This window comes from Trematomus bernacchii, unplaced genomic scaffold (assembly GCF_902827165.1).
Source record: "Trematomus bernacchii unplaced genomic scaffold, fTreBer1.1, whole genome shotgun sequence".
NCBI lineage: Eukaryota > Metazoa > Chordata > Actinopteri > Perciformes > Nototheniidae > Trematomus > Trematomus bernacchii.
This window is the reverse complement of record NW_022987973.1, coordinates 8,408,957-8,432,797: the sequence shown is the minus strand read 5'-3', so window position 1 is coordinate 8,432,797 and position 23,841 is coordinate 8,408,957. Positions and strand designations below refer to the sequence as shown.

General features: G+C 40.1%; 3 protein-coding genes and 3 non-coding genes across 7 annotated transcripts in view; all 6 read left to right on the top strand.

Moving 5' to 3' along the window:
- Positions 1 to 584: 584 nt before the first annotated feature.
- On the top strand, positions 585 to 4,613 carry gcshb (glycine cleavage system protein H (aminomethyl carrier), b). The gene is made up of 5 exons (XM_034116113.1): positions 585 to 840; positions 1,980 to 2,059; positions 3,125 to 3,188; positions 3,275 to 3,406; positions 4,194 to 4,613. Exons 1-5 carry the CDS (start codon positions 690 to 692, stop codon positions 4,289 to 4,291), a joined length of 525 nt encoding a protein of 174 aa, XP_033972004.1. The 5' UTR covers positions 585 to 689; the 3' UTR covers positions 4,292 to 4,613.
- Positions 4,614 to 8,806: 4,193 nt separating this feature from the next.
- Positions 8,807 to 13,105, top strand: rpl13 (ribosomal protein L13). Its single transcript, XM_034116674.1, has 6 exons — positions 8,807 to 8,867; positions 9,320 to 9,437; positions 10,281 to 10,422; positions 11,499 to 11,672; positions 12,411 to 12,467; positions 12,902 to 13,105. The coding sequence occupies exons 2-6, from the start codon at positions 9,334 to 9,336 to the stop codon at positions 13,058 to 13,060; spliced, it is 636 nt and encodes a 211-aa protein (XP_033972565.1). The 5' UTR covers positions 8,807 to 8,867; positions 9,320 to 9,333; the 3' UTR covers positions 13,061 to 13,105.
- Positions 9,941 to 10,019, top strand: LOC117471926. The gene has a single exon (XR_004554843.1). It is a non-coding gene; the product is annotated as a small nucleolar RNA MBII-202 (small nucleolar RNA).
- On the top strand, positions 11,336 to 11,416 carry LOC117471907. The gene has a single exon (XR_004554825.1). It is a non-coding gene; the product is annotated as a small nucleolar RNA MBII-202 (small nucleolar RNA).
- On the top strand, positions 12,676 to 12,751 carry LOC117471906. The gene has a single exon (XR_004554824.1). It is a non-coding gene; the product is annotated as a small nucleolar RNA MBII-202 (small nucleolar RNA).
- Positions 13,106 to 17,468: 4,363 nt separating the features above from the next.
- Positions 17,469 to 23,841, top strand: part of cpne7 (copine VII) — a 28,998-nt gene continuing 22,625 nt past the window's right edge. Inside the window, exons 1-3 of one of the 2 annotated variants that reach the window (XM_034116672.1) lie at positions 17,469 to 17,539; positions 18,522 to 18,589; positions 18,698 to 19,004. In XM_034116672.1, the coding sequence (XP_033972563.1) occupies positions 18,831 to 19,004 (174 nt within the window). In that variant the 5' untranslated portion in view covers positions 17,469 to 17,539; positions 18,522 to 18,589; positions 18,698 to 18,830. Of the gene's footprint in view, positions 17,540 to 18,173; positions 18,377 to 18,521; positions 18,590 to 18,697; positions 19,005 to 23,841 lie in introns of those variants that run through there. The other variant, XM_034116673.1, reaches the window with a different exon arrangement.

The window sequence follows — 23,841 nt, the reverse complement described above, 5'->3', positions numbered from 1 at the left end:
TAAGAGTTTGAACAATATGATCAGAGCTTCAAATGGCTTTGAGACAAACTATTTAAATAATTGTCTACAGATTGTGTGATATTTCATTTACAGCTGTGAAGGAGATTATCTGACTCTTCCTCTGGGGCAGAGCAAAGGGTCACACTGACACACAGCTGAATTCAAAGCTTTATCAACCTTTTCAGTAAGTGGTGCAAGAAAAACATAAGCATACAATTAACATGTAATATATAATTATGATTAAACTACCAATTATACATTATTTTTCATTTGTCTCAGACACCAACAGGCGAACTTAACTTTAAACATTTTATTTAGATTTAACATGCACTATAACACTAATAATGTTTTGGTTTGGTTTATAATATATTAACAAATATCAATACTTTAAATACTTTTAGAAGAAAGCAGTAGTAGAGTAGTTTTACGGTTGTGCATAGCTAGTATAAGACGTGAATACTTCTTCCTACAATGTTAATTTGTTATGATTTACAATCAAAGAAGTCTGCAATAACTTCACATTTTAAGACGCCACACACACACACATCCCTCGTCATCCCCGCCCACCTCCCTCCAGGCGGGAGCCCGCAAACATTGGGATGGTGCGCGCTCCCGCGGTCAAGTGTAAATGCACCCGAAAGACTAGTGGACACACACCAGACACTGACACACACATACACTGAGTGAAGATGGCGATGAGAGCAGCGCTGCGGAGCCTCTCTGCAAACTTTTCCCCCAGACTTCCTCAGCTCTCATCGGGAGCGCAGGTCTCCGCGGCCCGGCTGCTGTGGAGGAGCAACTCCCCGCGGACCCTGAGCACAACCCCGGCCCTGTCCACAGGTAAATACAATAAAAATACATTTACATGCCTGTGCAAATGTGCTGTAATGTTACACACTAACATGCGAGTTGGTCACACATTCCTGCTTGTCTGTAAGGGGCGAAACAACTCACGCACTTGCCCAAATCGGAGCAGAGGAATGCGACAGGAAGGGCAGATAAAGTTTGTTTTTATCTCCGGGGTCGCTGTCAAAGTAAACAAAAAACGTAAGCAGTTGCATGTTGGTAGCTAAAATAGACTAAATCTTTTATTTTGTGGCTTTTTTAGATACCATGAGCTCGAGTGGGACGTTAATTAATAACCACAAACAACACATTAGTAATGTCTCGTGCAGCAAGTAACAGTTTGAAGCTTTTCAAACAAAACGCAGACCCCTGATCCTGGGTATGTGCCACACATGGCTGTAGAGTTATCAATCCCTGGTATTAACAGTCAGACAAACTATAATTTTCTCTAGTTGTTGCCTCATTCTTTTTTTTCTTCCACCCTGCGTGATGTTAAATCTTCAAACCCATTTTAATAACCAAAAGAAATAAAGATCTGCAGAAATGTTCAGCTCTCATAACTGACTGCTCTCTCCGGCCGTGCATCAGCATCTTGCACATTTCACAATCTGGTTTAAACCTGTATTTTTCTGCATGGTCTGATGCCAACCCTGGGAATTGTTGATGCATTCTGATTCTTCCCTTGGGGTGTTTTTAAGATGACAGCATGAGCTGAGATTTAAAATCCTCTTTAAACTCCAGTCTTTTCAATTGTCATATTTACTACTCTATTAAAAAGCTGATGATACAGGAAACAGAATCTGCAGAACCCATCATTTTGGCAATTTTTGAGGTTGTATAATTTATTCCAGTAAACTGCACTTCTCCTTTTTCTAATTGACAGCATATGGTGTTGCATAAGAAAGCGTACTCTTCAGCTGTAGTCCATAGTACAGTAAGATGCTCTTTGGACATCTAACTTATGTTCTTTGACACCATTAAGCTTCCCCTGATATGTACCACAATATTAAAGTTACTTTTCTTGAGGTATTGTAAGAGCTGTATCGCATTCATGCTTCATAGTTTGATGATGTTGTTTCGCACTAATTAATGAATCTGTTCCAAGCTAAATTATTCCCCTGTTCTCTCCGCAGCCCTAAAGTTCACAGATAAACATGAGTGGGTGCGAGTGGAAAGTGGAGTTGCCAAAGTGGGTATCAGCAATTATGCTCAGGTGAGTTGTGGAGTCTTATTACTAACCATTGATTTATGACGCACTTGGTTCAGAAGTTTTCTGATGGCTATCCCACAAATAGTGATAGGCTAATATATGAAGTACAGTACTGCACTTTGTCCCCACCGGCAGCAACTGCACTATAACAAGCTAATTCACTGTTTTATGACTTTAGTTTGAGACAATTGATTACGGCCAAATTGCAGTAGTGTGCAGAAAATCTCAAGGGCAGGCACTTTACCTATAGTTCAGAGCTTTGAATAAAGGCCAGTGTGTTGTCTTTGAATGGAATAAAGCTTTTAGATAATCTTTAACTAAACTAAGGAGGCATTGTTTCCATATGTTGAATGGTGAGAGCTAATTTATGAGTGAACACTACTCAGGTTAGCCTGTCAAATGAAAAGTTTGAATTATTACCTCCCATGCCAAACAGACAAAAGAAGTCAAATTTGATGGTGAACCCTACTGTGTTTGTTGTGTGTTTATAAGGTGAAACTGCTTATATGTCTGAGGAAAGGATTTGCATTGTTGAATATTGACTGATTTGCGTGGTTCAAGACTGAATTGCTGCCCACTGCACATCTCCAATATTTTATCTAAAAAAACAGGTTACCTCAATATCAGGCTCAACGTTTCCGACATGTCCACCTTGCTTTGTTCTGAAGCTTGAACAATTCCAAGTTCAAAAAATGGTTTACTTGTATCGAACTGCATTCTGTTAAATCCAGGAACTTTTCTTATTTAGTAGCAGTAAATGAGATATTTTAGTTGCATAATAAGGACTTCAAATTCCAAAATAAGTTGTTCCCACTAAAGAGATTCATGGATATAGCCAACCGAGGGATAGAAGGCTCCAGCCAGTCTTTATTTTATATGAATAAGGTTACCTGGTGAATTTTGGAGAAAGACTAAAGCATTGTTGGTTATCCCATTTTCATGAGATTTGTTGACAACAATGAACATAATATATAAACAGCCATTTCCTTCTAATACAGAATTGCATTTAAGGCATCCTTAGATCACTGCATTTAATCACTTTAGTAATACTTTGTTCTATGATTTTAGGAAGCATTAGGTGATGTGGTGTACTGTGGACTCCCTGAAGTTGGCCAAAGACTTGAACAGCTGGGTAAGGAATACACTGCACATTTGTGAAAGTGATTCAGTCAAGCGGTGTGATAAGCATGTGACATGTTGTGTCTGTGTGTATTGTAGAGGAGTTTGGTGCCTTGGAAAGTGTGAAGGCTGCCAGTGAGCTGTACTCACCGCTGGCAGGAGAGGTGACTGAAATCAACACAGAGCTGACGGAGAATCCTGGACTTGTGAACAAAGCCTGCTACGCTGAGGGTAAGCGTCTCACGTTCACCGTTGTTCTTTTCTAGTATATTTCTCCCTGTACATTTGTTGGGCAGTGGTTCCCAACCTTTTTTGTCTCGTGTAACCCATGAGCTGGTCGCTATTCTATAAGTACCCCCCACTCATCTGTGATGATTCGCCTACATCGTTTCTTGTATTAAACTCTTTGTAATCATATTCAAACCATCTGCTCCTTAGATTAAAACACTTGTATAACTTCCCCTTAATACAAATGCATTTAGACTTGACCTTTACACATATTGTCAGTGAAAAATATTAATATTAAAACTCACTTCTGGCAGTTTTAACATGTTTTGTTAAGACTAGAGCGTTTAATGAGACACTTGAGCTTGCTTGTCTCTAATAAGCTTTGATAGTTCTGGGGGCAGGACACCAGGCATTTGAAAATTGATTTTAAATGTTTTTTTGTGTGAAAATACATTTAAATCCTTAATCTTTCTACTAACACCTGCAATCCCCTCAACCCCATACCCCTGGTTGGGAACCACTGCACTAGAGGGATACTCGATTTGCAGCAAGGGTTGACATATAAAACCTAATATAAAAAGACATCAACAACACAAAGCTTGAGCAGGCAAATGCAAATCAAGCACATACAGTATGTTCAAGTATACAATAGTGCAATTGTGCAAGGAATGCAGCCAGAGTGCTATATTTTATAAAACATAGCAAAAAACCTTGGGATGAAAGAAACATGTATTGTGTTGCACATGAAAAATAAAATTGAGCTTTTAAATTATGAACTCTTACTTTTCAGGGTGGCTTATCAAGATGACGATTGAAAAGCCTGAAGAACTTGAAGGCCTCATGGATCAAGCTGCATATGACAAATTTATTATGTCACTTGAAGAATAAATGGATAAACTCACAGTGATATTTTTGTAATGTCATTTCAATTAAAGATTAGAAGGCATGATTACCATCGTCATGGTGGGACACGCCTTCTCATCTGTGGTATTTATTTTGATACTGAAATTGTGCTATCAAAATAATATAAAATCATCTGTAATATCTTCCACTTAGGACTTTTAAGCTACTACCCAACAGAAGAGGCCTCTTTATCTCGAGATCCATCAGTATTTGTTCTTTGCTCCATGTGCACAGATGTGGTAATATATGACAAAGAGATTGTAAGAGTTGTGTCACGTTCATATAATAAAATCTGGTCTTAACTCTCCTTTGTTTATTTCCTACTGGGTCTGTCTAATCACTAACAGCTTTAAAATGGACTAAAAAAGCACAATTTCACTCAGCAATAACAATATCACTTAAAATAAAAATGTTAAGAGGCTTATTGTAAATTGTATGATGCACTGTAGACATGTTCATTTCATGTTACTTTACATGTGCTGCCAGAGCATGCTGCTTCTTTTTGCTCATTGTAGTTCCACACCTTGACCTTTGCCCTCAGGCGTAGATAGGCAGAGATTGCAGAGGATCAATGATTAATGAAGCAGCGGTTTGAACAAAAAACTGCACTCTCAGGATGATAACGGAAAAAAATAAAAGCTGTTATTAGTCGTCTCGCTTTGCTGACTAACTGAAAATGTGTCACAAAGTATCTCCAGTTCAATAATAATAAAAGACTGAGTTATGTATGCAACAGCCACAGAGAGAAAAGGGGAGAAAATACAGATGCATTTGTATTTTCAAGCAATTCAGGACAAATAGAGCCATGGTCTCACAAAGGTAATAATAATAGTAATAAATTCAATTTATATAGCGCTTTTCTAACGATACCCAAAGTCACTTTATTGAACAAAACAAACAAAGATGAGAACTTAACAGGGAAAGGCAAGTGTGAAGAGGTGGGTTTTGAGTGCTTATTTGAATGATAGTAGGGAGGTTAACTGTCTGATGTGGCTGGGGACGGCCCAGGGACCCCAGGTCCGGAGCTTAGTCCTGGTGGTCTTTAGGGTGCTTGCATCGCAGTTTTGGTGATGTGGTTGACATGTGGCAGGTAGTGTCGTTTAAACAAACAACGTCATCCCAGGACTCAAGCCAATCTTGCTGTCCAATTTATATTTGCAGGACAATCGAAGTATCTTTCCCTTCCATGTCTTCCTCCTAGGGGGCTATGACATTGTTTGTCTCCTTGTTTTTGCCAATGACTGAGATTACTTTGGAGTTGTTCACAATTCACCCAAATGTGGAGACTCTCCTTCACTATGCCCTGCAAACCGATCCAGGCAGCAAGGAAGGGTTCTTCAGGGTGCTGCTGAACAAACTGAAAGGTCATGTTGGTCTGAACATTTGCTTCCAGCTGCACGGAGGTTTGATTTACATTTAACAATTTGCCATACTCGTTTTGCAGAAGAGCTCTTTGTTCTCCACTTGCAACTGTGTGTTTCTTTATACAAAAAGGTGAAGTTGTACACTGTTGCACTGGTTACTTACCAAGCACCAACAAAATCACAATCAAAACATCTAGCCAACTGGATCGCAATCTCTTCAAGCAGCCATTTTCTTCTAGCTACAGCTACAGTATGAGCAATGTGCTATGCCACTTTTGCTGTAATAATGTAAATGTCCCCGCTGTGGGACTAATAAAGGAATTCTGATTCTGATTACCAAAGTTAAGCAATTGCCTCTAATAAAAAACGATTTAGCAAAGCAGGAAAGTCATTAGACCAGTCTGCAATGATATACGAATAGATGTAGTCGATTCTTACAGTAACTGCTGCTTCATATTGTATGAAATGCTCTTTTGGTTTATGAAATCACCAAAAGGCAACAGACACATAATGATCTGCAAAATCCGAGTTACAAATGGCTATCGCTAGCACTCATGCTCGCTGGTGCTGGATTTCCGCCCCTTGCATTTAGTTTTATCAGGACCGGTAAATGAAATCCATCATTCGGAGTGTTTTCGACTTCTGATCACTTTGCTGGGAGAAATGTTTCAAAACTATTCAACTCTGAGGTGGTGCTGCTGATTCAGTCCCTGCCGTTAAAACAACAAGGTTCAAGAATCAAGGGTTTTATTATCATATGCACAGTAGCTACAGTGTAGTGATGAAAATCATAGGTCCCGAGCTCCTCCAACAATGCAACATATTATAGGATACAAATTATAACGTTTAAAATAGTGCAAATTAAACAGAGTACGATACAATTGAATAAAATAGGGCAGGTTATGAACACTACTGATGTTGTCGTCCTCAAACACACACCAATCCGTAGTTTCAAATCAGTGTTGCAAAGCGGAGTCTGATTGCTCACTTCAGTGTGCAGATCCTTGTGTTCACAATAAAAGTGTAGTTTTTTTGTGAATGTCCTGTGTCGGTCTTAAATCTCATAATCTCATAGCTTTTCATTTTCCTTGTGGATTTTCTTCTTGACCCTCATATAAGGAGAAAATGATGAGGCAGTTGTGTCTTTCAGGTATGTCCTTTCAACAGATATAATAAGAAACACAAAACATATGACAGTATTGCAGTGTGAATGAACAGTATGAACAACATTAAAAAACATTTTATTATTAAAATAATATTTAACTGATATCAAGTTGTGAAGTAGAAACATGTACAGGCATTCATAAATGGTCTAACACGCCCTTGACTAATAGAGAAAATAACCAAATTAGCAGGAATACCTACAAAGAATAATCTTTCTCAGCACGGAATAAAAAACAAGATAACATGTACATTAATGAGCTGTAGAGGTGCTTGTAGGTGGATTCTGTTTGTTTACAGACCCCTGCTATCTGTTTTCCCCTCTATCCAGTCTTTGTGATAAGTTAGTGTTTCCCAACCTTTTTCAGTCAGGCCCCTCTTGGGTAATTGGAAATATTTTCGAGCCCTCCCTAACCCGGTTCCCACCGGAATTGGTAGAATTCATTGTATATAGTTGTACAAACATTACATTTTCTCTGCTAATAATAACAAGACAAAAAGATCCAACTATAATGTTATATTTTATTATGGATTGAACATGAACAAAAGTGCTTGTATTGGCAGATGATCCTGTGCCACTGTGAAATAATGAGGCCTAATTGAAACAATTATAAATACTGCTTATCGATCCGTTACTTTAACAGTATTTGTATAGGTTATTTTTGTTAGTTTTTAGGGAAAAACTAAACAAATTGGAAACAGAATTAACATTGATTTATTTTATGTATAGTGTGGATTATGGGCTGCTAGCACACTGCAGTGGTGGTAATAACTAAGATTTACTCTCAAGTACTGTACTTATTTTGAGGTACTTAAGTATTTCCACTTTTGCTTCTTTGTAATTCTGCTCCTCTACAGTCCAGAGGTAATGGTGTACTTTTACTCCACTACATGTATTTAATACCTTTAGTTACTTTACAGATCTGGATTAATGATGTGAAATATAATCAACTCTTAAATCAGACTTTAGTTACACCTGAAGTAAATTCACAAGCTAATTTTAGAGTTAAGGAAGTCGAAAACTGTGCATTTCTCCGTATGAATATGATGCCTTTTGGCCAGCTGATGGACAGATTGCTCGTGTTTCCGCGTTTACGCGAAAATACTTATGGCAAACGAGCATTGACCACATCGAGCCTTGTATATTGTCACTTTCGAACGCTCTTTTCTCCCAGCCACCGGCAGATCTCTGTGTGCACGGTGCTGCAGCGAGTCTGACGAGAGAGAGAAAGAGAGAGAGAGATCTTCCCACCGACCACGTTAGATGTCAACTTTGTTGATTTGGGCATTTTAGCTGAAAGGCTTGTCGTGGGCTCGTCCACTTTTCTTAAACTGCCGGTTGTGTTAAACATGTGTCCATTTTAATTGATTTTACGAGCAAACAATGTTTGTTTACAACTTCTTCCCAAACTTCATGCGACCCCCCTGCAATAGCGCAGCCATGCGATGGTATTGCAAGGTAATATCTTCAAAGGCAGACAGAACATTTTTGTAGCCAAGTCCAGATTTTTATAAACGCATAGTTGAATCTCCCTGCATGATAACAAAGATAACTAAACTGTGATATAAACGCTCTTACTTCCGGTTTCACCTGAATTAAATTGTTCTCTGTTCGCTCAGTTATTTCATGTTTTAGCCTATCTTGTAAAATATATTTTTATCGCAAGTTCGTCATAATTAATATTTCATAATAATATTACCACAACCTTGTTCTATGGTTGTGTATGTTCTGCAGAGGAAACCTCCAAAAATGCAGGCTACAATTTATATATATAATTATATCATTTTTATAGAGACGTCAATAGCAAATACATATGTTGTTTTTTTTACAATATATTTTTTATAAAATATAGCATATTCCTACATTATATTTCTTTATTACAATGTTACGTTGTATTGGTTTGTTTTTGTGGGGATACTGCTCTCTTACAAACTCTTTGATAATGCTGTACTGCCATTGGCTGGTTGACACCATATCCCACAATCCCCCGCTTTTACACTTCCTTTTTCCTTTCGGCCATTTTCCTTCCTCGTAGGTATGTTACATTTATCTCTTCAAATTTAAAAAGAATCTGGTTCAATCCTAGGTATTTTATCTTTATTTGTTAATTTATTTTACAACATTTGATGGAGTGTTTTGTCACCTTTGCAATAAGGTCATTATTGTCATAAGACGTTATCGTAGAATTGCAGAACCACGTCTACTTTGTAGCCATCCCCGCTCAAGCTGTGTTTGTGACTGTTAGCATTGCTGTTAGAGGCCACATTGTACTTAATATTGTAATGTCCCTGAAAACAATGAGCACACGTTACCAATGTTCACATTGAAATGATTAGTTATTATGGAATTTAGCAGCCGGTTACGGGAATTGCCCAAGAAAACAGTCGTTGACCTGCTAGCTTAGCATCTCAGCCGCAGCCCCTGGTCCTCACGATGGTGTGCCGGCATGACAGTCTGCTAATGTCCGTGTGCCACGCTGTGTTTCAGGGAAGTAGGCAACCATGGCACCCAGCCGGAATGGAATGCTCTTGAACCCCCACTTCCACAAAGACTGGCAGAAAAGAGTGCGCACCTGGTTCAACCAGCCAGCCAGGAAGATCCGCAGGTGAGAACTACACTGCTTCAACTTGCGATGCTAACTTCAGCTAACACGCTTTACAGTCGCATATTGCACTGTTGGGAGTGAAACATCTTAACTATGCTTTTTTTTTTTTTTTAAATGAAGTGTAACTGCATCAGTACGTTGTCTGTGCAAACGTGTAGACATGCTATCTAACCTACATGTTGTGGGTGCTAGGGTTCGTATTGGTTTTAACATCACCCCAATCCTGGTTCTTCTGACTTGACCTATTTTTAAATTAGAATTCATTTAAGGTGTCTACTTGTCTTTGAAAGCATGTCTTTCTCTGCCTGGCCCTAAACTATAAAGCAGAACCGTAGACACCAAAAGAGCCAGTCCTTGGCCTCAGATCCTCAGGTTTGGCCTTTCTAGCTGTTCAAAAGATGCCAAAAGTCTTGCAGAATCAGTTGCCTTTTGGTCAAAACCTGTTTAATTGAATTATAATTGACATAAGAACCATCTTTTTGTGTGTTGCATCACCAGTCATATGATGAAAAATCTCCGGAATCTCTGTATTTACTTGATGAATATTTTGAACCTATTATCTGATGACTGATGTGTTTTGCCTTTTGATTGGTTTCTGTTAAACTGTCTTAGTTTTCAGCTGTGTCCTTAAAGGAGTTTGAGGACATTACCTAATCTGTACAGTAATTATTTATATACGTTATTGATGTAATATTAAAATACAGGAGCCCCCGCCATTCTGTTACTTGCCTTATTTCATGGTTAAGAGACACAGATTTATTGTCGTTAAGAAGTTCTTTAGTCTCTGCGACTGAACTGGTTGGTTGGTTACTGTCATTTTGACTAAAATGCTTCTTTCTTCAGGCGAAATACTCGTCAGGCTAAGGCCCGTCTCATCGCGCCCCGTCCTGTGGCTGGCCCTTTAAGGCCTCAGGTCCGGTGTCCCACCATCAGGTACCACACCAAGGTCCGTGCTGGACGTGGCTTCACTCTGGAGGAACTCAAGGTAATGTCTTGTATTTGCCTAATAGATGGTTCACATGCACAAATAGTTAATCTGCAATGTAACTCTTATATCCCAAAATACTGCGCAACGTTTGAAAACGTTCAACTAATTGATTCCATTAGTGACTAATTTTATGTTGTCTGAATGTGGGTAGTCGGGCAGAAACTTTTTTTATTTGATCAGCATGGCTAAAAATCTAAAGCGTAGCATCAAGGTGACCTCCACCCCAGAAATTCTATTGACTACTTAAGATACAAAACTGAACAAGCTCAACTCTGTGATGAATCACGCAGCCCACCTAACCAAAATACACAACAAAAAGCTGCAAAAGAACAAAGTCCTGCTTCCAAGACTTGCTGCTCTTGCCAAACTCTACCTTTACTTTCATCCTCTGTAATCCTGTACTGTGGGAGGAAGGCTAAATGACTGTTGGTGTGAATCACCCAAAAACATGTGGACGTGCATGTTTTTTTTCCAGGTGGGCAAACACAAGTAATCGTAAAAGTGTTTGTTGCCTCGTCAACTTTGTACATCGTACAGCATTTATAAAACTAATTGCGTCTGTCAGATCTCACCTTTATAAAAACACACCGTTTATTTAAATTACCAATTGCAAATGTAAGTTGTATAAGGAAACTAATGCCCATTGTGTGGGGAAAGCACAAGTCACATTCTGGAGTTTTATCCTCTGCATCAGCCTTTCCTGTAAAATATTATCCTTTCAAGATGGCCACCACATATTTCTCCCAACCTAAAGAAATGAGATGGCAGGGCTGTGCCCTACCTTGTTAGGTTAAAGTGTGGAGTCATTCGAGTGCATTTATCTGTATTTGCAGTTGCAGCTCTACCAGCATGTCTTCATTTGCAGAAATGTAAAAAAAACATCTTTTTGTGTTTAGCATCTTCAGTCAGATGATGATAAATCTCCGGAATCTCTGTATTTACTTGATGAATACCTTGAACCTATTATCTGATGACTGTTCCTTCTGCTATCGGAAACCCAAATGGACTGTCACATATTGGACATCAGTTATCTGAGTTGTGTTTAAAACATTTAGCTGTTTTCCTCACTACAGGCAGCTGGCATCCACAAAAAGACAGCCCGCACCATCGGCATCTCCGTCGACTCTCGCCGTCGCAACAGATCCACAGAATCTCTTCAGGCCAACGTGCAGCGACTGAAGGAGTACCGCTCCAAGCTCATCCTGTTCCCCAGGAAGGCTTCTGCTCCCAAGAAGGGAGACAGCTCGGTAAGATTCTTTTATGTTGTAGATCAGAATCTGTGAAACAGATTGTTGACAGACTGTTGTTGTGCTTGTTAACCAACTGTATTGTTTTGATTTGTGACTCATTTTCCTGAGAGAAAAAGTATTAAAACATAATTCAAAGACACGTGGTCTGTAGGAGTGAGTCATCTCTCAAAATCAAACAGTGCGATTTGAGACCTTGCCAGTGTTTGTTTACCTTTCCTCCATCTTATCAAAATGAAATGAACAGCTTTTGAACAAGCTTTTAAAAGTAATTTATGAAAACTAAAAGAACCCTTTATTGTATTTGTTCCTTTTTGTATTTTGAAATAAGTTTAAAGGTGTGCTTTGGGGGAGCTCAAATAACAAGTCCTAACTTGTGTACTCTGCACTTCTAAGTGCATCAAAGTCATTAGTTCCTCCCCCTTATCCCTGCAGTACACCACTGCTTTTGGGAAAGATCATAACTTGAATTCTTAGTTACATGTATTTGTTGGGTTGTTTTTATTTCTTGACTGAGGACCTGTAATGTTCCAATCTTAGACTAAGGTTTGAAGAACACTAAAGGCCGAACACTGCGTACTGCTGCACTCACAGTGCAGTTCACCTTTAATTATAGAGCCTTTTAGTGTTTTTGACCTCACCCAAATTCTTGTAATGGTAGGATGTTTGTTTAGCCACCTTACTGAGTGATATGGATATTTTGTTACCCTGAATAATGAACCGTTTCCATCTTTTCAGGAGGAGGAACTCAAGATGGCCACTCAGCTCGGTGGTGCAGTCATGCCCATCAAGAACGTAAGTACCCAACACATCTATATTAACATGAATCAGGAAGGATTATCAGATCACTGGAAATAAAAGTGATTAGTTTTAGGTGGCCTTTTTAATAGCTTACATTGAACAGGCTGGATTTTGTCACTAGACTTTATACCTCGTCAGTGATGATTCTTGAAAAATATATATATTCAAATAATTTGTTATTCTGCATCGCGCAGTCAGGTGATGATACATCTCCGGAATCTCTGTACTTCTTTGATGAAAAACGTGAACCCCTTTTCTGATGACTGCTTTTTAAAATCTAGCTTGAAAAACAAATTGGTTGTCCCAAAATATGATCCATTACACTGGGCTTCTATTTGCATAAATTGACTTATTAGCGGGAGTCTGTCCTTTAGAGACACAATTATCACACAATATGTGTTCACCCTTTTTCTTCTTTATTCTCCCAGGTGCACAAAACCGAGAAGGCTCGTGTTATCTCCGAGGATGAGAAGAACTTCAAGGCCTTCGCCAGCCTGCGTATGGCTCGCGCCAATGCTCGTCTCTTCGGCATCCGTGCCAAGAGAGCAAAGGAGGCCGCCGAGCAGGACGTGGAAAAGAAGAAGTAAAAATAGTTGCTATGGAACTTTGAAAAATAAAGTGTGGAAAAAAGATCAGTGTGAGAATGTCATGATTATTATTTAAGAGCATCACAGCAGATAATTTTATGGTTGATTCCCAAACATGGTTCACTTTAACCTTCAAGGTGTCAAGAGGGTTTCTATATGCTATCAAATGTGTTTAATGTTTGCTCAGAACTATGGTCGGTAAAAATAAGTTTTTTGAATATAAATTATTCTTTTTATCATAACATTTTAATTTGGAACCGGGTGTTGGGATGGGGGGGGGAAACAAACTAGACATTTCTAAGAGCCTGATGGCTAAAATCAGAGCGAAGCTTACTAGAGTGAATGGACCCTGATGACAGCAGACCTCAGGACTCGTCATGATTAAGGAAAAGCGCAGTGATGGCTCCTATCTGTTGTGTGCCAGCAAGCACTCCGGAGACCCTGAGGCTCCTGGAGGAAGTAAGTCAAGTGTGGGTCTTTTGGTGATTTTCTTGCCCTGATGTGTGTGTTGGTTAAAAAGGCTGCACAGTCAAATATTTTCCAGTAACTATCAAAAGTTTAAGTCCTGGACAGCTGTAGAGTAAAAACTAAGCAGTTAATACAAAATATAAAATAACTACTTATTCCCTCAATATACTTAGAGATGTATCTGATTTATAAATGAGTCTGAAGTGTATAAGCTAAAAACAAATGTGTTAAAAGTCCTCACTCTATTGGGCTCATTTACAGCAGTAGATGGCGCTAGAGTCACAACATGTAACGCATGGAGAAAACATTTAGGAGCATGGTTTGTTGACTAATTGGGGAATATAACATCTATTTTTGAAACATCTGGACTTTTAACGGTTATTAACACGACGAGACACTGGTATTGCCCTGTTTTTTCACATTCCTACCTGTATTTTGTCCGTAACCCAGCAGTGAGTAGAAGAAAGCACCTGAAGCATGTTAAGGGCAAATTGCCCGGTTAAGAGTCAGGTTGCCAGAAATTATAGAAAAAAGTACAGTCTGAACAGTTGAAGAGGGCGACCCAGGTACAGCCTCTTGACATGACAGACTATAATATTAAAAGAACACACATTTTATCTACAACATGTTAATGTACAGGTTGGAAAAGTGGCGGAGTGTCTGAGGCAGAGGAAAGTCAGAAGAGTTGGAAAAGCCAGTAAAAAATCTCATCCCAGTGGGACACTTTCACTCTGCTTCTGCAGGTGGGGTAAGTCGATTTTTCTACAGAAGTTTATGTGCTGCCAGAACCAAAATGGACTATTAAAATGAAACATTGCCATGACAACTGAGACTCCTGACATTTGTAAACCATATGTGCGTGTTTGGTGTGCTGTGGTGTGATCAATGAATAAATACAAAGTTAAACAAAACACAAGTGCCGAGAAATTCCCCGTTGAGTGAGGTAGGCCATTTGTAATGCATTAGTCATCACCATTTGAATATCCACTTTCACAAAAATGATCCCAAGTCGAGAATACACAGACCTAAACTGAATGTCCTTGTCTGTGTCTCCTTAAGTGTCTCTGTGTTCTCGCTGTCTGAACGCATATAAATAATTCAGTAAATGAAGGTGAGTGGACAGTCAAGACCAGGGGTGATGGATATGGCTCATATGGAAACTAAAATGGCCGGTCCTTTTAATCCTGAAGATAGGGTACTGCAAAACACTATTGTGTGAATAATTTCCTATAATCATCCTCCTTTATCAGTGTAAAGACAACAATTAACGATTTTCATTCACCAATTCACTCGTGAATTTAGATAAACCACATTATTCAAGCAAACCAGATAACACACAAGTCAAAAACCTCTGCTAAAACCTGATGTTAATGGATTAAATTCCTTAGATTTGATCAAAATCAAGGAGGGGTTATGTTAATTAAATGTAGCCTATATAAAAGACCGACTCAAAGCTGAAACTTTAAAGTCAGCTATTCAGGCAGTCTATTGACAGGAAATTCATTTGAGTATTTAACCAACACTTAACATTATTACCCCTGTAATAGTTCCTACTTGGGTTACTTAATTATATTCCCCTATTCAACTGAAATCAATTAGGTTAAGTGTGAGCTGGCATCCTGCAGTATCAGCCCTGTGATCAATTTTGTGTATCGTGTTTACACTTTAAAAATTGAACTGATCCGACCGCAGTACTTGTCAGGTCAGTAAGGCAAATATAATGATGACAGAGACCTGTGGAGTTAACATTCCTGTTCACTGAGCCTGCTGAAACACAAGCTCAGTGATTGATTAACTTTAACAGGGATGAAGAAGCTTTACCATCACCAAGAACCAAGATGTTAGAATCAATAGTGTTGCTAAAAATGTTTTTAAAAACACTCCCTGTGGACAAAAATACATCTATTTGAGGCCTTAAAAGAAAACTGTGGATGATGTTAGACAAACACCGGAGCTAGTTTGATCAAAATGATGACTGCGTCAGGCCATGTCTTAAGATCTTCCTCATTTGGATATTGTACACGCAATGTGGTCAGTGAGTTTGGAGAATCAGTGGGGGGGAATGGATAATCCATGTGGAAACGCAGGAAAGGTCCTGTGAGGTGCTGATCCGAAGCAGCGGCAGATGGCTGTTGTTTGGAGCTGTGGCGTAACAGGGCTCAGGTGTGTGCCTTAAAGCAGACAATTCCTACTGACTCTGAATACCCATGGAAGAAGAGGCAGTGAGGTTGAAAAAAAGTGACTTTGAGCGATGTCAGAAACCATTCAGTTTCCACTTCAAACTCAGTGTGTGCAGATCCAGGCGTGGATATGTGACTTTAGTTTGAAGAGTTTTAGTAATGATATCAACCTTTAGGGAAAATGAGTTGGTTCTGTGTGTTGTTCGGTGTCTAAGTTGCATGGTTATCATCTTAACAGTGCAGATAATTAAAAAGCAGGGAACCAAGTTCTCTATTTTTCAAGCCCTTGTTATAATTTGATTGATCTGCCCGTCTGCATACATCCTCATTTTACCAGCTAAAAGCCTCTGAGTGGCTCAACTCTCAAAGCATCAGCCGTGCCCTCTTGAAATCAAAGACAGTTGTAATTCTGCCAAGCTCTAATGTAAAATACAATGTTCATATTGTCAGAAGGACACTTAAAAATCAGGAAGAAGCCTTCAGGAATAAAATACCACAAAAGCTACTAATTTATTTCACCATAAATTGAACTACAACAGTCAACCAAAAGCTTTTATTTTTGCTTTGCACTTTATTCTGATCAACCCAAACTTCCCAAATCATTGTGTGTATTTATCTAGCCGCATTGTCCTTCACTTCTGTTTTGCAGAAACTTGAAGGCTGCTGTTTTGGCAGTGCAATCTAACAATCTATAAACGTTATGCAATGCCTGGAAATACATTCATGAAAATAATACATTTGTGGGTGGACTGTGAAAAGGTTCAACCATAAACGTTGTGTAGAAACAATACATTATGTAACATACATTGCACAGAATGAATCAGCTCATGCTCATTTTGATGTGAGGGACATTAGACTTATGTGTGTGTGCATGCAAACATGTGTGCATGTGTGTATTTAATAAAGCTTAGAGAGCGGGAGGTCACAGGCCCTCAGCTGTCTGGAGCTTGCTCATGCAGATATGACTATGATGTGCTGCTGAATGATGATCCATCCTTTAAGTTCCTGTTGATTTCTCTGTGAAATGTCTCACATTTGCATCCCTAGCATTTCTATTATTGAGGTGAGACAAAGCCTGCCAGAGCCAGTTGATTAAGGCAGGAATTGCCTTTTTTTCTGAGTGCAAATTCTGCAGATTCTTGGGAGAGAATTCCCATCTGGTTTCACTTTTTATGTGATGATGTGGCCACACTTCTCATTTTCGACTGTGAGCATGTTGTTGGAGCATCTGTGTATATAGTGTCAAATGCTGGCAAAGGCAGAACATGCAATATGTAAACATGATCATAATGCTAATGAGAGATGCTTACATACAGCCATGCTCATGGTGACACTTTAATTACATGTAGGCTGAGGCTGGAGAGAAATCAGATTGATATATCTATCTAAATATATATTGATTCCCCTCTATTGAGCCAGCAGAGGATTATTTGTGCAAAGAGATTAACTTCAAATCAAAGGAAGCGTGAAAGATACTGCATCTCACCCTTACATCTGAATGTATTTAATTGATTTGTGAGTTCATCATTCTTTTAGCTCAGGAAATGTCAGCCATACTCATGATCAATAACAGCAATAAAAATGCATTTTGTGTCCAGTTATTAAAGGTCGATTTTGTCCTGAACTCTGAATAATCGAGTCCCAGTGAAAGCCCCATCCTTACATCAGCAGCTGGACTCTCTCCACTCCCATCTCTCTGCAAGCCGAGCCTACTCCCTCCTCACCAGTCCAACCAATGAGTGTCGGCGGAGAGGGAGAGGAAAAAAATCAAGCGGTGTGTTATGGGAGAGATTTTAAAACAAGTGTGTTCAAGAGTAAAGAACAACGACAGGTAGGAAGTGACTTTGTCGCTCTTAACTTGGTCTTCAGCAGTTTAATCGATTTGAGAAAGGATTATATTGCGTTTGGTTGTTTATTTTTCAATCAGCTCTATATTTCCTTATTGGAAGTGTGTAATATAATGACACGCGTTGTTATCAAAGTAGCGCGTTCGTTTTTAGTTCGATGCTTTGCAAATTGTGAGGGAAAACCACGCTAGATATTCATTTAGCTCTGAGCGTTAACTGGGTATTTTAAAGATTGCACATTTGTAGCGGAGTTGATTAAATGTGATGAATTATTAGGAAAGCATTTGGTTGCGTTTCCTGTATCGCTTTCATGATCAAGTTGTTGGATAGAATCGGTAGCGGACGTGTTGCTTAAGGAAGATATTTCCTTTAACATTACAACTTTTGTTTCGGGGTCATATTTTATGGATGCTGATTGTGTTCCGAGCTTTTTTTAGTTAAGTTTGACATTGATGCTTTTGGGTAACCTCTGATCAGAGCTGGCAAAGGAAAAAACCGGGCGCTGTCCCTGGTGCTGGAAAACACTTGTTCGTTTGTCTCCTAAGAATGGGACAATTACAGTGAAGGATGCTGGTGGAACATTTCAACCCCCGCCCTTATTACTTTCCATTCCTTTAAAAACAGTTAGATATGGTCAGACAACATTTGCAGGGCGGATGCTTGCCACGGGAAACAAAATAAGGTCCTTTTTCTCAGGTGTACACCATCCTCTGACAAATAAAGCCACTCCATGTGTTTGCTGGATTATTTATTCTACCCACCACTTTCACTTGTTTACCCATTGTTAAAGGAGGGGGAAACAATGTTTGCATTGAGAACAGGTGATAAGAAATAGTGGCATGCAGAAAATGATTGTATTTTAGAGGATAGCCTAGAGTGACATCCTCCTTCTTTTTCATACTGGAGTTAAGAGCTTAAAAAAGAAAGAAAGCAACAGTTTTGACCATGTTAAATGAATCTTTTCAGGGATCTGATCGAGGCTCCTGAAAGCACTACCCCGGCACCTTCATGTCCCGTCTCTCGTCATTACCGAGGTGAGATGATACTCCTCCGACAGGCAGTGATAACACATTGGGTTTGCTGTGGTCCCCTGGAACTCAATAGGAATCTCTTTTTTTTTGTTGTATGACATCTGTACCAAGTGGAAAGAGCCAGTCTCCTGTGAGCACACGTCTTTACTGAGATCCCTCGACACACCACTACATCTTCCCATCCCTCTGCGCTACCACATCGTACTGCTTCGCTGGTTGGCAGTCCCTCTCACCCTGAGCCAGGATGAATGATGTTCTGGAGGCCGTCTCCCCGGCGACCAGCCTCAGCGGTCCGGCTACCTGTGTGTCCAAAGTAGAGCTGCGTGTGTCTTGCAAAGGCCTGCTGGACCGAGACACGCTGAACAAGTCAGACCCATGTGTCATACTCATGGTGCAAAACAACGGACAGTGGACAGAGGTAAGCCCCCCACCCCCTTTATTTTCTTCAATCTGACAAATGCACTGTTGGACCTCTTGGGTAAACCGTGGGTAGTTCATATCTTCTCAACCTCCAATTATATATGGGCAGCAATGAATCCGTCATCTTTTATTTAACCTCAGTCATTAACCACATTATTTAATGTGTAAAAAAATCGTGCCTTGAATCTCACATGCTTAGGGGCTCATATTATTCTAATTGCATTGCCTGGGGGTTTTCTGAGCAGAATGTTTTCTTAATGGTTACACAAAGCTGTTATACAAAAGACACTGTGTAAAGCACAGATGCCCAGCCTTCTTTTTAAAGATGAATTTTAAGATGAATCGGTGGTGATGTGTGAAATGTTCAAGTTACTCCATCTGGGTGAATGTGCAAACCCACTCCAATTATCCCTAAACCTGTGTTGTCATCAAGATCGACCAGGGAGATGAATATGTTAATGGTTTGCTGAACTTGCAGCTGTTTTTTTTAGATCACGGCTTACACAACAGCTGCCTGGCTCAGAATTGAAAATTGTTAAATGCAGAGTACAATTGCAGGGGAAGAGTGAAGATGATCTGCCCTCGCATTATACTAACTACTTTATACTATAACAGATTGTGCATTCTGTCCACTGATCTACATGGGTGGACACACATTGGTAATGAGCAGGGTGATGAGGTGTGTTCAGGCTACAAATGTTTACTTTCTTGGATTGGTCCCATCTGATTTGGACGTGGGCAGCAGGTCTCTCATTTCCATGTTAATTAAGTAATTCAATTCACAGGGGAAAGGCGAAGCACGAGTCTCCATTAAGATGTGTTAAAACAGGGCTGAGGATATCTAATTATATGGATTTGTCCCCCCCCCCTGGACTTGAACCAACAAAGAGCTATCTTTTCAGGGATGCAATATAATTGTTAAGTGTTACTCTGTCACGTGGGAGCCAGTCTTTGACGATGCTCTCTGCAATGTTTGGGCTGTATGAATGTGGAACATTGAGATACTATTATGATAAAGACACTCAGTGTTGAGCACACAGTTATGGATTTTCTTGGTTGTAATTTGATCGGAGGTTATTACACGAGAAGAGACTGACCTGGGTTCAATGTAGGCATGCATGAGTGGCTATTTTTAACTCCACTAAGTGAAAGAAATCCATATGAATTAGGCACTGTCAATAGCTCTATCTATTCTATCTAGCGGATCGAGCGACTGGGAGCGAGCGACGAGCGAGCGAGTCGAGCGAGCGAGCTGAGCGAGCGAGCTGAGCGAGCGAGCGGAGCGAAGCGACGGGATGCGAGCGAGCGAGCGATGCTAGCGTATGCGAAGCCGCGAGCGAGAGCGGAGGGGAGCAGAGCGAGCGAGCGAGCTAGCGAGCGAGCTAGCCAGCGAGCCATCGAGCCAGCGAGCCAGCGATGCCAGCGAGCGAGCTGAGCGAAGCGAAGCGAGCGAGCGAGCCAGCGAGCCAGCGAAGCCAGCTGAGCCAGCGAGCCTAGCGAGCCAGCGAGCCAGGCGAGCCAGCGAGCCAGGCGAGCCAGCGAGACAGCGAGCGAGCGAAGGCGACGTAGCGACCGAGCCATGCGAGCGAGCGAGCGAGCGGAAGCGAGCGACGGGAGCGAGAGCGAGCGAGCGAGCGAGCGAGCAGCGAGCGAGCGAGCGAGCTAGCGAGCGAGCGACGGCGAGCGAGGCGAGCGAGCGATTAGAGCGAGCGAGAACGATCGACGATCTACATCTAGCATCTATCGATCTATATCGATCTATTCTATCTATCTATCTACTATCTATCTATAGTATCTATCTACTGTATCTTATCTATCTATCTATCTATCTATCTACTATCCATCTATCTATCTATCTATCTATCTATCTATCTATCTACTATCTATCTACTATCTATATATCTACTCTATCTATCTATCTATCTATCTATCTATCTATCTATCTATCTATCTATCGTATCTATCTACTGTATCTATCTATCTATCTATCTATCTATCTATCTATCTATCTATTGTATCTATCTATCTATCTATCTATCTATCTATCTATCTATCTATCTATCTATCTATCTATCCATCCATCCATCCTGAGTGCTGACAGTCATGACAGTGTACAGAACTTGTCAGATTCTCTCCTGTCATATCACTCAGTACTGGGAGGCACCGTTTCTTGTGCAAATAGTTTACTTATGTCAATAACTGAGTAAGAAGCTGAACCCACTCACACCACCGCCACCCTCTTTCTCTTTTCTGAGCTCACACTTTACGGAAACTGCATTTATTATTAACTTATGTCACTTCTTCCAAGGGCTAACAGGGTGGATTATCCTTGGATGATTTATCTTCTTTTTATGTGAAATTGACTTTACATGCTCCCATGATAGAAAGACAATTTAGAACCAGATCTTTCTGATTTCTGACCACAGCTACAGGCACTTGTTATGATCAAGCTATAGAGATGCTGCTCTACCTTTCTGGCAGAACTGATTAAAGAAAGCCTTCCTTCTCCATGTCAGAAATCGCTCTATTATTCTGGCCCCACACCAACAACAAACAGGCGTCACAGTCTTCGGGAGAAACTATCCTCCGTTGCTCTGATAAGCTTTCGTCAACAAGCAGATTTATCAGACTCATTTCAAATCTGTCCATCCAGATGGCACAAAGAGAGAAGGAGTAGGCAGGAGAGGACAATACAGAGGAATGGGGATGAATGAAGCTGAGGAAGCCAAATCCTAGCTGGAAGTTATTTTTCTTTCTTTGAGATGTTTGCCAGAGTTAAAAGGAAACAGTAGTGTGATCCCTGCTGCTAGCAATCCATCTCAAGTGCTATCATCTTATCATTATTTTGTTTTCCTCACACAACTGAGACGGATGTTAACTAGACCTAGTTAAGTTGTTCTCCTAGAACCGTAACAGGAACCAAAGTCTGTTTGTTTTCAAGTCAGTGGTGTTTTTTTGTTCGAAGTGACAAAACAAAATCCAGTTTTTTCAGTTTACTAACCAACAAAGCAAATACAATTGGTTGTCTGTAGAAGGATACTGAAGGTTCAAAATAAAGTCAACAGCAGGACAGCACTCCAATTAAATTGTTTATTCGTGCATGGATGTTTTGGGCAGATGTCCTTCCTCAGCGTGTAAGCTGTTAACAGTTGGGTAAAACACATTAAACAAGGATAGTGACATTTTAAGTTTGATAACGCAGTTACAGACGGAAAAATGAATGAAGAAAATGAAAGGAGAAACCAATTTTGATTTTGGTCAGAGTGCTCCAGTAGGTGGAAGGTCACTGCAAATCAATCCAAAGCTATACTGAACTTTTATTCTATGATGACACATTTCCATCCTTTTTTGAGAAGTCTCTTTCAGGATGATAATGCCCCCACTCAAAAAGAACAAGAGGTCAAATGGTTTGAGAAGTATGAAAATCTAATCTAATATAAAAATACAAATCATATTTTCTCTCCCCTGTTCTCAGCCGAGATTGACTCCTATGAGAGACATGTTGGACAATGCTCTCCACAACACCATTTGCCGCACTGAAGCTTCTGGTGGTGTTGATGTGTTAAATGTTAAAGGCCCTACATTTTCAGTCCTACTTTAGCCGCTCTAAAAACCTGTTTTTGTATACAAGATCGACCAGGGAGATAAATCTGTTAATGGTTTGCTGAACTTGCAGCTGTTATTTTGCCACTTAAAAAAAGAAATTAAGGCTTGCACAACAGCTGCCTGATTCAGAATGTAACATATCAGATGTAGATTTACTTTTGCAAGAGAACAGTGACTATTATCTGTCTTCACATTTGACTAATTTACAACAGATTGTAGATAAAAAGTGGGTTGGACATAAGCAGTGTGATGCAGCTCTTTGTGAAACAACCCCCTAAAGCAGGGGTGTCAAACTCAATTTCATCGCGGGCCACATTAGAATTATGGTTGCACTCAAAGGGCCAGTGGTAACTTTAAGACTATATAAATATACATAGATAAATATACATAATAAATATAAAATAATGTATAATTTTTAGGGCTGTCAGTCGATTAAAAATATTTAATCGCGATTAATCGCATGATTGTCCATAGTTAATCGCGATTAATCGCAAATTAATCGCACATTTTTTATCTGTTCTAAATGTACCTTAGAGGGATATTTTTCAAGTTTTTAATACTCTTATCAACATATGAGTGGACAAATATGCTTTATATGTTTGTTTATTATCATTTGAACAATGACAAATATTCTCATGAATATTAAACACAACAACCTGTGAACATTACAAATATTCGCCTCAATTCAACCTGGAACCTCTCTCATACAATAATACTGTGTGTGTGTGTGTGTGTGTGTGTGTGTGTGTGTGTGTGTGTGTGTGTGTGTGTGTGTGTGTGTGTGTTCCAACGGGAGCTGCCTGGCCGCTGCAATCATGTTGCGCGTACTATCCGTGCTGAGTGTGCTGACTTTTCGTACAATGTCCCACTGTCTGGCTGCCTGCATAAAGTCAAGTGCTCGGCGCAGTTGTCGGCGAAATGTCATTGAAACAGCTCCTTATATCCGTTAGCTCAGCTAGCTAGCACCAGATGCTAACAACAACAACACATAAGGTGTGCCTCGCTCGCGCGAGTCGCGCCACACATACACACACACACACACCCTCCCGGTCCTCCCGATGGCCAGTCCGGTCCTGCCGGTGAGCGTGGAAGTGTGGTCTGCCACAAGCGGGCGGCAGGAGCGGGGCTGTCAGCATCAGCTTGTAGATGGTATTTTAAACTCGATGCGCTCTGAAACTACGGGGCGGCCGAGGACAAAAAATACACATACGTTAATCGCGTTAAAATAA